Genomic DNA, 19,144 nt, shown 5'->3' on the forward strand with positions numbered 1-19,144 from the left:
GTAGTAAAGTGCTTGCAAAGTGGCCCATATACACTAGCTACTGATGGAAGCAATGACACAAGTAATAAGCTATATCCTCTCGTGGTAACTTATTACAACCCTGACAGCAGGTTAGTAACTAGTTGTGTTTTGGGCATACCTTCATTGGAAGGTGCTTCTACTGGTAAAAATATTGGACAGTTATTGCTATCAGAACTTGAAAGTATGAATGTGCCAATTCATAATTGTATAGGTTTTGGCTGTGATAATGCAGCAGTTATGGTTGGAGTTAAAAATGGTGTTATTTCTGTATTAAAAGAAAAGCAGCCAAATTTAGTAGTCATAGGATGTCTGTGCCAATTAATTAATTTGGCTGCAGAAAAGGCTTCTGCAAGTTTGCCAGTGAGGGTGGAAGAATACTTGTAGACATTTATTACTTTTTGGAAAAAAGCTCCAAAAGAAAGGAAAGGCTGTGTGACTTTCAAGGTCTCCATGATAATGAAGATCATAAGATCCTGAAACATGTGTGTACGAGATGGCTGTCTTTGGGAAGAAGCCTAGCTAGGATTATTGAACAGTGGGAACCTCTTGTAAGTTTTTTCAAAGATGAGGTTACAGGGAGTTCTCAGAAACAGCCAGGCACATTATCATCATACAAGATCCCTAAAAAGCAGTAAGGGCCATCCAGCAGAACTACTGAAACTAGTGCTAGTACCGGTAAAAGAAAGAAAGAGGACAACCCTTCTGATGTGAAAAAACAAAAAAAAAGGAATATTGTAGTTCTGTTTTAAAGAGTGACAGTGCAGTGTTGAAGAGTGGCAGTCCTACCCTGAGTCATGAAGAGAAACTTTTCATGTTTTTATCTTCCTCACTAAACAAGGCATTCTGTTTATTTTTGCTGAATGTTGTACCGGTCTTTGATAAACTAAATGTAACACTTCAGTCTTCAAGTTCACACATCCATGTATTGTTAGATCTCCTGCAAAATTTTCTGAGAAATCTCTTATTGCATTTTGTTTGTGGTAGTGCTGTGAAAGGTGTGGCATTGTTGGAAGTTGATTACCATTGTGCAGCCAATCAAAAGTGTAACAGTGAGTTAATGATTGGATGTCAGGCTGAGAGAATTGTTAGTTTGTTGTCAGATGAGGAGAAAAAAATTTTTTTTTTCAGCTGTCAGAAAATATTTTACCTCAGTTTTACATAAGTTTTACATAAGTTTCCCATGAAGAGTGAAGTTCTTGTCAATGCTCAAGTAGCAATAATAAGTGACATCAGTGATGCAAAATTTGCAAATCTGAAATATTTCATTGATTTGTTTCCTTTCATACTGCCAGTCAGAGATGGTGAAGGCATGGATGGTGAAATGGATGAACTGCATAGGCAGTTTGCAGCATTGCAAGTTGAAGATCTCACTGTTGTAATAAATAAGAAAGAGAGAATTGATACTATATGGACTGAAGTAGGAAATATGCTCACTGTTGATGGAAAATTAAAATATGACAGAACTTCAGAAACTGTATTGTCGATACTTTTGATTCCCCATAGCAATGCGGAGTGTGAGAGAATGTTCAGTATTACAAAAAAAAAAAAAACGAACAGAATTTAGGTCATCAATGAGCAACAGAACAGTGCAGGATATAACCATTTTGAAGAGTGGAAGCTCACCAGTTTGCTACAAACAAGTTTTTAGTGATGATTTTTTAAAAAGAGCTAAATATGATACTGTACAGTATCTGCAGAATTCCAGTGCACAGTCAAGTGGTCGTAGGGAATAAGTTACTGTTTTTTTCCTACACTGTTTGTTTGTGTGGCCGTTTTGTGTACATACATATTAACATTAACTCATAATAGTGATGGCCCGATATTCGATATCGGAGATTGGTAATATCGGCACATTTTTCAATATCGGACATAGGTAAATACTTGTGATATTTTGATAACCGATGTTTGCTCTCGCCAATAATCCTTCTCACATAACCTTAACCATAATTCCAAGCTTATTTTACGCGGGCGTAATTTATCTTTCTTCATGTCACCATATTACCTAGTGATTCCAAGATATTTTCCACTGAAATAATTTCAAGCCAATTTCTTCTTTCTGATACTGCAATGCATCCCAACAGTACAATTCTTCCATGTGTACACAAATCCCAGTCATTAGTGCATATTTAATCGTTTCAGATTTTCGCAAAATGTTTTCGCGTGATGAATATTCGAAGTTCACTATGTGTACATAAATTGAAAACATAAACCAAAATAATTACAATATTTAATTTAATAAGTGGTGAAGCCGTAAGTAAACATCATGAAGAAGAATAAAGTTGCTGCTTGATATAACAGGCATTTTCTTTCCGTGTCGTTTCATGGTCGCCAACTGCTGTTCTACACAAAGACGTTACGTTTTACAAAAGTTTACAAAAGTTTTACAAAAGCTAAAATATGAAACGTGATTTAAGTAGGGCAAGTTGCAGCAAAGGTATTATGTTGGCTATATTGAGTGCATTGCCAACAAAATAAATAAAGATGTGTGATTTTATAAACTCTGCAGTACTTTTCAAAGTTGTGCAGCCGCTTCCGACCCCGAGGAGCCAAAGGGACTACAAACCATGTGCCCTTATAAGAGAACAAGTAGAAAACACTAAGACACTAGAGACGCGGCTCCGTTTCACTACGGAGGTTGGAGTAGAAGTTGTGTCTATGCTTACAAACATAACAAAGAATCAAGTCTCAAGGTGACTGGCAAGCCAGATTTAATATCTTAATTTCTTTTCCCTAGTTTTGTACACAACCAGTTATAATATTTACAAGGCTCAAAAGGCAATAATTTAACGTCAACACAGAATGACCTTAATCGCTGTGTACACAGTTAGAATAAACCCAGGTTTGGAGTAGAAGTTGTGTCTATGCTTACAAACATAACAAAGAATCAAGTCTCAAGGTGGCTGGCAAGCCAGATTTAATATCTTAATTTCTTTTCCCTAGTTTCGTACACAACCAGTTTCAATATTTACAAGGCTCAAAGGCAATAATTTAACGTCAACACAGAATGACCTTAATCGCTGTGTACACAGTTAGAATAAATAATACTTAAGATTTTTAACATACTTTTTAACATATTCAGAAAAAACGTTACGTAGGCAGTCAGCCAGAGCAAAACAATTAAATACAAGTAAAACAAAACACATACAAGTAATCACAAATATAAGTTACAACGTAAGGCCAAACCCACGTATCGTTACGTAAACGAGCTCCAAAAAGCGAGCTTAATCAGCATGCCTCAACATGGCATGACATGGCACAATAAAACAAGCCCCGAATATGATTCTGCTACGCAACAAGCACAAATGTTAAGAGGGGGCTGGCTTACCCACGACCAAAAAGAATCAGTTGTTAACATAATCTCTACACGGGACCCTGGCACAAAACACGTAAGAAACTTACGCAACCACACAAAAACGTAACTCCTGAAACATTAATTCTCCCAAGCGCCAACAAAAACTCAAGTCAAAAAGGCAACGTACAGCCAGTAAGCTCACGCCAATTACAGTCGAAGCCGAATCGAACGTTACTCTGAGAGCACCCGCGGGCATGATGTAAAGAAGAGGAGGTGAAACCGTGCGCAGGTTTTCCCCCTCCACGCGCTCCCTCGCTACGTCACCTTGGTTGTAGCCAGCGCTCTTCTTCCAGGCGCTTCCCATCAATCTCATCTGCGTCTCGTGCGAACGTAGTTTTATGTAGTTGAAATGTCAAATTGTGCAGTGTCCGGATGTCACAATCATTTCAAAAAGACTCGAGATTCTGGCATAAAATATTTTTCTTTTCCAAAAATTGAAGATCCTTGCAATAAGTGGGTGAACGTATGGAAAAGGAAGGACACATTCTGTGTTAGTAGAGGTAAGTATAACAATCGTGATTTTAAGTAGAAATGTCACTTGTTTTATAATACGAGTATTTATTTTTAATTTTTTTATATGATTAACTTCTGGTTGATATTAGGTCAAGGAATATATTTCGTGCAAAATACTGAGTTATTATCTATAATAATAAAGTCTTTCGCGGTAAAAAGGTTATTTATTGAATTAATTTATTAAAAATGAAATTTCAACGTATTAATAAAAACTCAAATCAATTGTTTTTTAAATGCTTGTGTGTTCGGCATCAGCGAGAACTACAAAATTGATTTCAATTTAACTTTTTTTTCTTGTTTGTTAAAGAACTAACCGAAGCACTAGGTTGTGTAGTATTAATAAAGAGGGGGAAATTTTTCATCAATGCATGTAAAATCGAATGAAAGTAGGAATGTGAACCCCCTATACATCAAAAAGTAACATGCGCATTTTTTCTATTGTTCAAAATGTTCTCTTTAATGGATAGGGGAGGACATATATCATTACGTTTAAGTATATTTAAGTATACACGCAAAACCGTGAGATAAGAATTATAAAATATACAAAAAAGAATCATGCTTACATACAACCACTTTTGAAATTCGAGGTCTAATATGTTTGTTTTAAATGAATTCGTTTAGGCTTTGGAAGAAGTTAATTTTTATTTCATTACTATATGTATTTAAATTAATAATGTTAATGCAAAATACCGCTCAAAATGCGGTGCGTGAAAGTGAATTACTTTTCTAGTTACATGTGATGATACTGATTTTACTAATATGTTAGTTACCTAAAGGTATTTTAAGATTTCAGCATTACAATCTGCTTGTGTTGTGTTATGTTGTTGGTTTACACACAATAATGAAAATTAACGTAAATGAATTCATGTTATCTAATGTTGTCTTTGCCAATTTTTCCATTCAAGCGTTTAGATAATGGTATAATTTTGTTTCATCTCTCCATGTAAGAGTTGGTGTTTACGCCTTAAATAGCATTTAACTCGTTAAAAAAACTGACTTTTTAAATACTTAAAAATAAGGTTTGCCGGGACCATCGCTCAGTACATTCTCAGCGCACGTGCGTGTGTGCTCCATAGGCGAATCCAGAAGGGGGGGGGGGGGCACAGGGGCACGTGCCCTCCCACCCATCTAAGGGTAAAATATACATTGATTAATAACGACTTTTGCAGTAATAAACAGGTATCATACGGCCCCCCCTCTCCCCAGTAATTCCTGGATCCGCCCCTACCGTGTCTACAATCCTAACACTAACACAACTCGTCTATAACTAAAAACAGTGTAGCACATAAGTTTGCATGTTTGTAGGTATTCATTTTTCTAGATTCTATAACTATAAAGCGCATGAGATATATAAATCACAGCTATGTATTGAAAATTATACATGTGGACATTTGCAGCGCGGCCTTGGAATACTAATTATGGAGGGAAGCGGCTTTTCCGTAAAACTAGATATAAGTGGAAAAAATGGTATTTCCGATTTTAATGTTTCGACGATTACAATGATTTTATTATATTTCAATATTTTTATATTTTTAATGCTTTTATCACACCATTTCCCTTGAATTTATTGCCTTCAAACCATTTTAGTATTACAGAATCCAGGAGGAATTTTGAAACGGCAATTTTTAGGGGAATTAGATGAACTTATATATTTATTTTGTAATTTTTTTCCATGGAAAGGCAGTGACTCTCTTCAATTGTCTTATCAAATTATGCGAGTGCCTGCAAATGCACAATGTACAGGAGGTAAAACAATACTTATTTTGTTATAACATGGAATTCTCAGTAATCAAAATTATAGCAAACAACATTTGTGAGTTTTCAGAAGTTAACGTTTTAAAAATGGAGAAAGAAACACCTACAGCCAAGATACACGCGTTAAAATTACATTCAAATACCTATAAGGGACGGAGTTCTTCAAGCCATTATGAATCGATTTTGGCTTTAATAAAATGTAGTGTAGAAGGTATACGGGTTTTGTGAAATATTTACGGCGAGTTATTTTGCAATTGAGTTATTTTTAGTAATAAACCAACTATTATGTGCCCTGTTTTAACGCACAATGTGCTTGGGGGATTTGAAAACTATTAGGTTTTTCCTCTCCAAGATAATTAACAAATCCAACTTTTTCGTTTTTTTTGCAGTGAAAAATATTTTGTAATGCCTGCAAGCTGTCTTTTGCTGAATATTGTAGAGTTATTTGGTTTAATAATATGTTTTAAATATATTTTTTAAGTATACTTTCTATTATTATTTACCGTTTTGTTTATTGTTTGTAACTAAATAAAATTAAAATTAGTAAATAAATCAAAAGCGCTTATGTTTATGCAAATTACAAATACGTATTTATAGAAACTTTGCTTTGTGTCAGATGCTTTTTTTTATGTAATATGTTAGTATTATTATTTGTCGCCTGCATCCTGAATGTTTATTATATCTATTTTATTAATATTCATAATTAATATTTTCGAAGTCTATTCATTCCAATTCCCATTAACATTCTGTGTTTACAAGACCCAATCAACATTTTGAAGTGATGAAATAGCAGAAAAATATTGCTTCGTTGATTTTATTATTAATATAAACCCCGTGTTTGGATGTTAATACATTTATTTAAACTGTATGTTCTAAATGCATGCTATACAATGTACATAGCAAAGTATTTTGAGGCTTCGTGGTCACTCTTACTATTCAAACTATTGTAAATGAACTGTCTGTGCGTGGTATTCCCGTAAGCGCGCTGCGTGTAGACCGGGCGGTGCGACCAAGGTGACGTAGTGCGCAGTGGAGGACGAGTTTGGGCGGCCGGACGGTTTCACCTCCTCTTCTTTACATCATACCCGCGGGTACCCAAGGCAAGCCCTCCTCATAAACCCTACATAGCATGATCAGAAAACTTAAGCGGCAATTTTACTATACCCGGCACAAGGTTCAATTTGCGCAGCACGTAAGCACATAATTAGCTAAGCCCCTACAGATATGAAAATTTAAAGGCTATACAGCTACGCGAATCCAAGTCTGCCAAATGACACAATCTCCAGAAAATATGATTATACTGGACTGACATAACATACACCTCACTACGGCACGGTCGACAGACTAGGTAGGACTAAAAAATAAAGGCAAGGCGACTAAGGCGAATAAGAAGGCCCCAATCATTCTGCAGATCCTTATATAGACGAGCCAACAACAAGTGCGTGTGCGCAGAACGGAAGGGTGGGAACCTGCACACGGTGCTAAACAAGGGGGGGGGGGGGGGTGGAGATAGGAATGGGGAGGGGTTCTACCAAGAGAAGGAAGGGAGGGTAACTATGGCGCGCGTTTACAAGACTGCGGAAACGTCCGCTTAAAATTCTGCCCCCCTTAAAAAAAATATATTTTTTTTTCTTTAATTACTTAGCACCTCAGGAACTAGCATTCTTATATAAGCCAGATGATACACAATGTGCACCCATCTTCTTGCACGAGTACTGACGAAACAGTTCATAATGAAGGTAGATTGAAGATCGGCGTCGCTGCGCAGCTAGGAGGTGGCGGCACCCGGCAACAGCGTCCTGCGGCCTTCAACCAGCTTCCAGCTACCAGCGACTCGTCGGTAGTTCTTGTCGAAACGAAAAGCCGCGGCCAGGGATCCCAGGCGCAGTAAGAGCTTGCGCCCTGGGAGTCAGCAGCCCGCAAGACAAGGGCGCGAGACGAACGGCGCAGCTCCCGGGGACAGCAATCAAGCGGAAGCTCTACTGCCACCAAGCCTTGGCGGGAGCCCGCGAGCGTCCCCAGGGAATCGAACGGCAGCCCCCGCAGGTGGCCCCAGCGGATGCTCCACAGCCGTAGGTACTGACGGCAGCCCGTGAACGTCCCCAAGGACCCGGCTCTTTAGGACTTAATTTAATCGTTCACTGTGATTACCCTTTGGAAAGTAGGCACTACTAAAAATAGGCCTAATAGCCCACTCTATACACATATTTTTGTAGGCCGTGGACTGGAAATATTTAGCATTGTCCGATACTAGCATGGCAGGGGCTCCAAAAATTTTCCAAACATTATCCCTTAAAGACTTTACAATGGATTCAGCCTTCATATTCTTAAGAGGCAGCAAAACCATGTACTTAGAAAAAATATCCAAGAGAACCAACAAACAGTTATTACCCTTACGGGAACGAGCCAAAGGGCCAAAAATATCCATGTGCACCACGTGCCAAGGGGCAATGGGGGCGTCAGCACTATAGAGGCCCACCTTAGTGTTATGGGGCGGCTTTGACAACTGACAATCAGGACAGGCGCGGACGTAAACCCAGACATCCTCCTTCAATCCCGGCCAGGCAAGATGGGCGGCAATACGCTTATACGTTTTGTCTGCGCCCAAATGCCCTCCTATCAAAGACTCATGGAAATAAGACATGACCATGGGGCGTAACTTTTCTGGCACCACGGCCTTGCGGGCGCGACCGGAGTTGCCTTTATAAAATATCAAGCCCTTCTCCTCAACATACGGCACAACTTTTCTCGCCGCCAGGTCCTTCCTGATCTCACAGCACAACATGTACTCTGCTTGACAGTCGCGAATGTTAAAATATGATTCAGGAAATATCTTGGCTACAGAGACTTGCGCCGGCTCTACAAGGCCTGCCTGCGCGGGATCTACAGCTTGCTCAAACTCGTCAGGATTGAAAATACGTGAGAGGGTGTCTGCAATGACATTGTCCACACCCTTAATTTGACACAACACAAAACAAAATCTAGACAGGCAGAGAATCCAACGACCGAGTTTTCCCAGCTGATGGGGATGATTAAATAGCCAGCTGAGAGCCTGATTGTCCGTAAACAAGTCAAACTCCTGGCAATCAAGATAGGACTCAAATTTCTCGACGCCATAGAGACAAGCCAAGGCCTCCTTCTCGTAGGTACCCAATTGCTTACTTTTCACGTATTTTTAACGTGTTTTCACACCAATAAATGGAGTGATACACTTGAACAATGGTCACAAAATTTGCTAATTGAAGAATTTCCTTTCTAGTGTGTCGTTTACCATGATGAAATTTTACAAAGGGTACAAAAGTTTGATGTTTTTTGGACTGTATTTTTCGTAGATTACAGTTGAGACACTGGACTAAATACATGCAGTGACTCGTGATTCATACATTATAGGCAAATACACTAGAGACTAATACCGGACAGCTACAAGATTTCTCAACATTTCTCCACAAAAATCTGAAATTTGTTTCCTTGTAGTTACAATATGTTTTTTGCATACTGTAGGTAATACCTACACCAGAATATTGCTTTATCTGGCCTTGAAAAACAATTTAATTTTTTAAGACCTTGAATTTAGAGAGCTTATTTGTAAACCATTATGATAATTTCATTATTAGCTTTCATTTAATGTGAATTTACAATATTTTACAATTAATAAAAATAATATACTTTCACATAAGTATGTTTTATTAATATTTTACATTTTTAATTATTGTCTCTAACAACACTCCAGAACCACAATTTTATAGAATCAGTATTAGAAATGAGATAGGCCTATTATCGGGTATCGGGTATCGGATCAGTAAATTTGGAAATATCGGTATAAGTATCGGGTTTTTGGATATCGGGCCATCACTAACTCATAATTAGCAAATTGAAGTTTTTTTTTTTTTCTGAACTGATAGTAATGACATGCTCTAAAGTGAACTTAATTTTATGATTTGTGCTCCAAAGGGAAGAAACTAAAGGACTTATGATAAAGGCCTATCTTGGTAAGAAAAAAAAATATATATATATATACATTAACTTGTGTACATGTTTATTAAATAATTTATTTTGCATTCAAGCTGTTAAGTTTTAATAAATTACAGTAACTTTTTATTTAACTTTCGTATTTTGGGTAGGAGTGAGCCGATCAACACATTTGCCGATCATGCAGATGCCAGAAATGTGGTACAGATCATGCCGATTTTTTTGACTGATAAGTGCTTTTTTAAGTTGGTTGTAAAATATGCTCCAAATTACTTGAAAAGTATTACATAAAGATACAAACGTGATCACTGTTGATAAAAAAAAAATATATATATATGCACAATATATTTCGCGTCATGAAATTACATTAAATGTCTCGAAAAATGTGTAGTGTTGAAGCCACGTGTTGAATTTCCACCACGTGAAATTTCGGCTTTGCAAAGGTTGCATCTTGCTTTCCCCTCATCACCTACAACAACCTTAAAATGTTTCCAAACAAAGCTATTTGTGCTTTTCTTTGACATTTACAATCGAAATGCAATATTTAACTGGAAAATATAAACTCCAATTTTTAACTCTGACTTTCAAAACATTAACAAAATGACTAAACAAAAAACGTGATGAAAATACTGTTGTAAATACGCCAGACAATCGTGGTCAACTATCGCAGTTTGTCACACAATCGATTAATAATGGATTGTTTTCAATCGAGTAAAAAACGTCGCAATATGTTTTGGTCCCGCTGTTAGATGTATGTGTATGCTTTGTGTATGTAGTTTTCCCATATAAAACAAAGTATTTTATAGTTTAAATCTATTATTCATTTGGATTTTACTATTTACGTATTAAATTTACAGAAATACGAAGTTGTCTGATATGTAAATTTTCTTTTAAAGATATTTTCAAACGTTTTAACCTTTATCTGTTCGTCTCCGTCGCCGCTACGTATCGCATATGAAAATGTAGCCGGTTGGCATTATTCATGTTTAGTTATGTTGATTCCAATATAGAGCGAGCGCACGTCGTCGAATATCGATATCGATAGCTCGCCGTACGCATGCAACGTGCGCGCTCTTTCTCTTGTTGAGTTAACTAAATTTAATAACCCGCACTTTGTCGTGGAAAGTGTGTACTACGACGATAGTTCAGAAAACAAACCTGGACAACGTAGCAAACATAAACACAACGATGAAAATAAACAAATAGTATGGACAACACAACGACGAAATGCGTTTTCTTTGTTTTATTTTAAGTTGAACAAAATGTTTTTGTTGCATGCCGTATGAAATGGTTTGGTGTGCTTTTGTTTACGCTTTTTAAACAAACGTACTTTTCATGAATATGTTAATTTTTTTAAGAATAACTTAATTTTTTTTTCTGCAGAAAAGATTAAAACACGTAAGTAACGTAAATGTTACTTAAAAATGTCAAGCAACAGTTCTGAAGCAAAAAATATGTCGGCACTTTTGTGTTGCGTGAGATTTTTTTTGTCTTCAGAAAGTGGTAATCGGCAAAAAGGATCGGCATGCATGAAGCCTATCATGCAAATGACAAAATGACCAAAATCGGCCAATCTTAATAATCGGCAATCAGCATCGGCTCACCCCTAATTTTGGGTATAGACGTGGTGTTATCAATGCAAAATAAACACGTGTTTTCAGGATCACTTATTTTAAACATTGCGCCTGATTTACACTATAGATTTGTTAATTTGTAAATCTTACTGCTTGCACTCCTAACAAGTTGGCAGGTATGAAGTAGGCAGCAAAACTTTATTATTGTACTTTTTACCTAATAGTACTAGTTGAAGGTTTTTTTGGAAAGGTTTAATTTATGCATTTGTTTTGCAGCCCATGTTCAAATAATAAGGAAGAGAAAGAATTTGTAATTTTTACTGAGTATTTTTATTATGGAAAGGCTGCTGATGACTTAATTACATAGTTTGGTTTCAGTTCAGCAAATTTTTGTACTTGCATCAGCATAGTGAATTATTATCAGTGTCTAAATCATTGTGAAAAATATTTTATTTTGCAGATGAAACTATCGATGTAGTGACTACCTTATATAATTTATAGGAAAAATTAGGATGTAAAGGGGTAAGGGGAGGAGAAGTTATGGGAAAAGGGGAAGGGTGAGTATTAACTTAGGCTTATTGTACAGTTGTACAGGGATGGTGGGGAAAGTATCGGCCATGATTTGTTGTGGAGTGAGGAGGGGCATTTGGAGAGATGGGGAAAGTGATAAAGAGAAGTTTGGGTAGAAAGCTGAGGGTAGTTGAAGTGAAAGGAAAGCGATAAGAGGGAAAAGTTGCTATAGAGTAGCGGTGGGTGAATACAGACACTGGATTAGAGTGTTAGAGCAGATGCTGTTCCTAGCACATTACCCGCTATACACAAGGTGGTTGTTGGCATGTTGTAATACAAAATAGTTCTGCCAAAGAGTAAAATGCACATCCCCTTCTTCCCAGTACTTTGCAACCACTTAGGTGTCAGGTTGCTAAAATGTGACTGTTATTGGCTGATTAAGACTGTAGACTAGCCAGTGCTTATCAGCCTTCCACAATACGACAGGTAAGGGTTAACACATCATCTGGTCCTGAAACTTAACAATTCAACAAGGAAATCTTGCAGATGACAAAATCGTGACCTAGTCGGAGCTAGAACACAGGACTTTTTGCCAACCACTTGATGGGCTGCCGTTGTTGTGCAGCACTAGTTAAGAATCTCTTTGTTGACACTCTGGTTGTTTTCCAGGCGGAGCGTAAGCCTGGGAGACAGTCGTCTGGAGGTGGGGACAATCCGCGGCTGGAAACAGCATCGCTGGGCGAAGTTACGGCTCTGCTGTTGCAGGTTCAAAATGAAATGAAAGATGAAGATGAAAGTGATGTTGAGAGCACAAATAAACATTGGTAATTATGAAACCATAGTGCACACAGCTTCCCTCACATTTAGGGCTTACAACTTACAAGTATACTAGAAACATACTGATACAAATATGTTGAAGACAAACAAGAGAATAGAGTGACAGTTTGATGAGCAACTTTCAGCAGTGGTCATATACATATAAATGAGATGAGTATGACTAATATTTAAATATTATTTTTCTAGCATTTATATAGTCTTTGTTGCTCGTGTATATAGTTGTATGTTTGTAAGTGAGTGATTATAAATGTTTGCTACCGCCCTGTTGCTTTACTCCAACAACACCGTGGTCAACAATCTGTCCTCACACTCTTGCCCCAAGGAGGGTCAAACTTTGCGTGGGTGGCACGATCCCACCGCAAGCGATTGTACAAAATATAGTTCCCCTTTTCATTCTGCAAGTGTGAGATGCTTTAAAACCAAACAATGTAAGAGCAGGATTCAAATTCTTTAATTTTCTCATGGCTGTTACTGAGTAGCATGATTCAAACTAACTCCTAAGAACATTAAACTATAACTCTATATTTAAAAGTACATTTAATTCACTTGATTGGCACAACAAAATATTAAATGAAACGTCCTTGAGTGTCTATAGTTCCTGTGCGCGCACTTTTACGGTATTATGCATGTACTCGTTTGCTGTCTGTCTCGAGCAATCACGGCCTAAGTGGGTAATGTTGCACCTCTCATAAAAAGCATCCAAAAAAAAGTACGTCCACTTCAAAAACTAGTATGACACGGGCCTGCCCTTCGCCTATTCTGGCAACAAGGTGTATGTGCGTTGACTCCTTACTTTATATGCGTTGACTGGGCCCCAGCTGGTCGTCCACGCGAGTCGCGGTCGCCGCCACACCTGCGGCCGCCAACTCTCGCCGGCCCATGTTGCTGTCGTCGTCGCTGGCTCGCAAGTCTCGGCTCACCAGCTCGCGCGCCACAGCTCTGCGCGTCACTCCGCCACGTCATCGTCGTGCACCTTACACTATGCTCGGGATTGCTCGGAACACCCATTACCCACTCAACACTTGGCGTTCATGTAGCAAACGATTTCAGTTTCATTTTAGCATCCTAACGACATTACTTTAACAAAATGGCAAAAACCAATAAATATGAGTATTTTCTAATTAAACACAAAAATAAATACTTCTTCAAAGAAAATAAACTCATGTAGGCAACAGCTAACTAAACAATGAAGAAAGTTACCGAAACCGATAACATGTTGATGGATGTATGTTGTATTGTGCATCGATAAGTGCATTATATGATGAAGTTGGCGAATGTGTGTAGATGAAGGTGAGATTGTATCGGAATGTTCGTTGAAATGTGCGTGAATGAGTGTAAATGTGTCGATGATTAATGTGTGTCGAAATGTGTTTTGGATAATGTTTGCTATGTATTGAATATGATGATAAATGTGTGTCGAAAAGAGCATCAATGATAATAAATGTGTGTCGAAATGTGTCTGTGAGTGTTAGTGATGACAATGTGTGACTAATTGTGTGTTGATGAATGTTAAAGTGTCTAGATTGATGTTGATAATGGCAAATGTGTGTTGAATTATTTGTCTATGTGTGTTAATGTATGTTGAATCATGTGTGTTTATGATGGCGAATGTGTGCCAAATTGTGTTTTGAGATAGGTGAATATATATTGAATGTGTGTTAAGTTGTGTGTCTGTGAGTGTAAACTTATGCAAAATTGTGTGTAGATGATTATTAATGTGTGTGTAGTTGTCGGTGTGCAATGTTTATTAAATTATGTGTTAATGTGTGTATATGATGACGAATGTACCATGTTTTATCGCATAATCGTCGCACATTTTATACTAAAACCAAGTTTGAAAAGTAGGGGTGCGACATTTATGCGGGAAAAAAGATTTTTTGTTAGGTAAAGTTATTCATAAAAAAACCATTCATCGAACATTTGTTTATTGAAAAGTGGAGTATACAAGAGCACGCCAAACAATTTAAATTAACTCGTGCAACAAAAACATTTCTACACCTTTAAATAGAAAAACAAAATGTGAATGCGAGCCTGAACTATCGTCGTAGTACACACTTAACCACGAAAGAATGCGGGCCATCAAATGTAGTTAACTCGGCACCCGACAGAGAGCGCGCGTTGCATGCAATCGGTGAGATATCGATGTTTGACTACGTGTGCGCGCTCTATACGGGAAGCAACATAACCAAACATGAATGATGCCAACTAGCACTGGCTACTTTTTTATGAGCGGTACACCACGGCGACGCAGACAAACAGATAAAGGTTATAAGGTTATAACGTTTAAAAACGTTTTTAAAAGAAAATTGACACATCAGACAACTTTGTATTTCCGTAAATAAAATAAGTAGGAGATAATTATGGAATAAATATTAGATTTCTACTTTAAAATACATCGTTTTATACGGAAAAGATACCTACACAAAGCGCTCGGAATCTAATAGTGGGATCAAAAACATCATGCAACATTTACGCGAGAGGTTTTTTTTATACATATTTGACACTCTAAAATATTGGTGTGGCGATTATGCACGTGCAATGATTATGCGATAAAAGTGGGTATTGAAATGTGTGTTGATAATGTTGAATGTGCTTTGAATTAGAGTTTAGGATGGCTAATGTGTTTGACGATGAGTGTTAATGTGTGTCAAGTTGTGTATTGATGGTGAGTGTATGTTGAATGTGTGCCGATGAGTGTTAATGTGAGTTGAATTGTTTGTTGATGATGGTGGTTATGTGTCTAGTTGAGTGACGATGATGGCAAATGTGTGTTGAATTGTGCATCTGTTATACATGTAGCCAATTAAGCTACATTGCTCCATCTAGCATATGTAATTATAGATCCAGTATGATGATGTGAGTTGGTGATGAATGTGTGTTGTATTGTGTATTGATAAGTGTTAATGTGTGTAAAATTGTGCCTACGAGAGTTAATGTGTGTCGATGAGTGTTAATGTGTGTCTAGTTGTGTGATTATGTTGGTGAATATGTGTTTTTTGTGTTGACTAGTGTTGATGTATGTCAAATTGTTCATCAGTGATGATGAGTGGGTCAAAATGTGTATAGAATATTTAATGCATGTCAGAATGTGTATCTAGGTGTTTGTGTGTTGATTTTGGTAAAATGTGTCAAAGAGTGTTAGTGTATGTCTAATTGTGTGTAGATGATAGCAAATGTGGGATGAGCTGTGTCAGTTACACATGTAGATAATTGAGCATTTGAGCTACATCGCTTCATCAAGTTCCAACTGGTTCCATTTTGCTTAATCTGGCTCCATCTGGCTCCTAGTGTGTAACTATTTATTTATGAATTTAGAAGTTATTAAGGTATAAAATAAACATATTTTATCAGTGGCTGGAGTATCGTGAGTAGGTGAAGTGAATGTAATAGTGGATTGAATGTCATTGAGTGCATGAAATGTTTGAAGTGAGTGTTGTCAGGAGTGAATTGTGAGTCATAAGTGAGTGCAATTGTGTGTTGTGAGTGAAGTGTCACAAATGAGTGAGTAATATGAGTGGATTTAGATGAGTGAATTGTGTGAATTGAGTGTAATGAGTAAATGGAGTGAGTGTTATGGGTGAGTGAATTAAGTAACATTAGCGAATGAAGTGCCTTGAGTGCTTGGAATGAGTGAAGTGAATGTTAGTGAAACCTCTATTTAACAAATCTCAAGGGACCAAAATTTGTTGTGTTTGTTGTAAAGGGGTTTGTTAAATGGAGGTTTTGCACGATATATTTTTAGTCATCATAAAGCTTCACATAAATGGCTAGAACTGTCTTTCTGACTGTTTAATACAATATGAGGAATTAAACATGAAAACGTACATAGAATACACTTGTTTGATGGCCAACTATTTGATGCTTGGAAATTATCAATTCCCATCCCCAGTGCTTCCTGGCGTGCCTTTTCTTGTAAAATTGGCCCAGAGACGTTGTTAGATGCCCTAGCCTCCATTAGCCATTCAAAAAGTATCTTGTCCAAATCATCATTTTTAAATCATTTTTAATACTTTCAAACGTTTTCGATTTGTACCTACCAGAGAAGCGTTGTTTTCAATCTGTTCACGGTTGGATAATATGGTCGAAAGTATAGACGCCGGGTGTTGAAACGTTTAGCTATATCACTTTTTTTTTCCACCTTCGTCAACTGTGTTTAAAATTTCTAATTTTATTTTAATGTCAATCTGTCGCCAATTTTTATGATTAGAATTAATTTTACAATAGTACATTCCGTGTTGATTTCCGTAACTACGTGTGGAAATAAATAAACAGTGAAAACTGAAGGGAAAAAAAAATGGAAATTGTACTACACCTTAGTTAGAAATATTTAACCATAGAAACGCAAAATATACTAGTTGTTCGTCTTGCCAGAGCGATGGTACGGGAGGTTTCCGCCACTAGCGCTAAATGTACCCGCCATTTTGAACAAAGTGTGGCATGTATACACGACTTGTGTTATCCATGATGCTTTGTTTATTTATTGTACGTATTTTTAAGCAGTGAATGCAAAAAAAATTAGTGGATGTCTTGTAGGAGATGTTTATTTTTGCGTGCTTTTCAAAAGCGACAATTCGTTGTAAAGGGAAATTCACTATTTCGGAACAAATAAAATTCAGTATTTAGAGGTTAAAACAGCATTGATCTTATGGAGGTTCAGCGGGACCAAAATTTTATTTCGTTGCATGGGGTTTTTCGTTAAATAGAATATTCGTTAATGGAGGTTTTACTAGTGAGTTAATTTAGTAGTTGAGTTAGTAAAGTGAGTATTGTAAGTGATTGCAATGAATAAATCAAGTGTTGTAATTGAGTGATTTAAATGTTGGTGATACATTTATATGTTATAAGTGAAATGAATGAATTGTGTTTTTTGCATGTGCGAATTGAGTGTCATGAGTGAAATGAGTTAATTGAGTTTTGAGAGTGTGAAGATTTCATTGATCAAGATCTTTAGATCTTGTAGTAAGCATACAATCATATTTCAAGGAAGCATGATCTTATAGCATGCATATAACATAATTAGGTGGTCTTTTAATTTGAAGAATTTTTTGGTTTATATGAATGTTTCAGATTATTGAAACCAGTTGTTGAAGCTATTTGTAGGCATAGAAGAATTTTGTACCTATAGTAATCATAAAGTTTTACATTGGTTTTTACTTGATTTTATTGCATACCCCGGTGGGACTCATTGTTTGAATCTGATTGGTCAAACTAAAATTCATACAAAAAACTGAAACACTAAATTATGTATTATAATTAATGAAAATGATTGTTGTTTTGACTTACATATTGTACCACTGATCATTAGTATATAAGTAAAGCCCAGGTAGCAGGTACCGTCAGTTCACCAGGAGTTTTGGTAGGGGTGGGTCATCTGGTTGGACTAGTCTGGTGCCTAAGTTCAGTGACTATTCTTGAGAACTCGGTGGTATCTATAATATCAGCTGCAGTGACTTCAATGATCGAAACCTCATCAACTGTCGGTTTTTCATCACCAAACTGTGCCTACTGTGGTTATGCCATAGACTTGAATATACACGCAATTGTAATAATAATTGTGAACTGTCGTTTTCAGTGCAAAGGTCTGACCTTTCATGGTTCAAATCACCTCGCTTCCGACATATTTTGTATAAAATATTAAATTAAATATATCTATAAGGGATATAACCAGGGCTAGATTTTAAGGATTATTTTAACCTGCCCAACGGACAGGTGTAATCGAAATTTTGCCTGTCCGCCATCCAATTTGCCTGTCCGCTGTTTTACCCAAATAAAAAAAAATTCAAAGTCGCTGAAAAAGTGAGAAAAAAGGATTTTTACTATATTTTGCACCTATTTTTATCACACACTTAACATCCTTATTTAATCATTTTCAGACGAGTCTCTGTCTAAGTCACTGCACGAATTACTTTGCTGATTCTCTCTTGAACATCTTCGATAAGGAGGCTGAAAGGGTCGACGTTTTCTCTGAACATTATGATACCAGAGATTTATTGCTGGTGCTGGATCAAACTCACTTTCAGAAGGTGACTGTATTTGAACACGCATGAGGGCAGACAGTGTATCATCATTTAGACAGTTTCGCCAGTCTGTCTTTATAGACTTCAGTCTTTACAGACTTGAGCAGTCCGTAACAAAAACTGATCCAGATGATTTTGAATGCGTTTCGCAGACTTTGCAAAACATTTGTTTTGTTTCTGTGTCGTAACAAAGCCTAAGAAACTCGGAACACCAAGACGTTAAAAAGGTACGGGACCGGGCTATTTTGTCATATTTATTAATATATTCTGACTTGTCCTCATCCGTTTTTCTTTTCTTTTCTGGTGGTTTTGAAACACCAGTAATGAATTTCCACATTGTGTAACGCAGTTAATTGAATACTTAAACAATCGCTGTGACAAGATAAACTGTAAAAGATTACAGTGTCCTCTGTAAAGAAGTAATGTTTGTTTTTTGATGCAACAGTTGACAGGCGAATTTTCAAGCAGTCGCAGTCACTGCGGCCACTGTCAGCTGTATCTGGAGTACGCTGTGAAATGTTAACCATGCGAAAACGCTTTTCTGTTAACAAACTATGTTAAAGTAGAGCAAAGAATTAGTAAAGTCGTTATTTATA

General features: G+C 37.0%; 1 protein-coding gene across 3 annotated transcripts in view; it reads left to right on the forward strand.

The window, feature by feature from the left end:
- The window catches only part of LOC134537359 (abscission/NoCut checkpoint regulator), a 113,078-nt gene that overhangs the window by 76,165 nt on the left and 17,769 nt on the right, over positions 1-19,144 (forward strand). For 2 of the 3 annotated variants that reach the window (XM_063377720.1, XM_063377712.1), the window contains exon 5: positions 12,364-12,518. The exons of the other annotated variant lie outside the window; for it this stretch is intronic. In XM_063377720.1, the coding sequence (XP_063233790.1) occupies positions 12,364-12,518 (155 nt within the window). The remainder of the gene's footprint in view (positions 1-12,363; positions 12,519-19,144) is intronic. 3 annotated transcript variants of the gene reach the window in all.

The sequence above is a fragment of the Bacillus rossius genome, chromosome 1, assembly GCF_032445375.1.
Source record: "Bacillus rossius redtenbacheri isolate Brsri chromosome 1, Brsri_v3, whole genome shotgun sequence".
NCBI classification, from domain to species: domain Eukaryota; kingdom Metazoa; phylum Arthropoda; class Insecta; order Phasmatodea; family Bacillidae; genus Bacillus; species Bacillus rossius.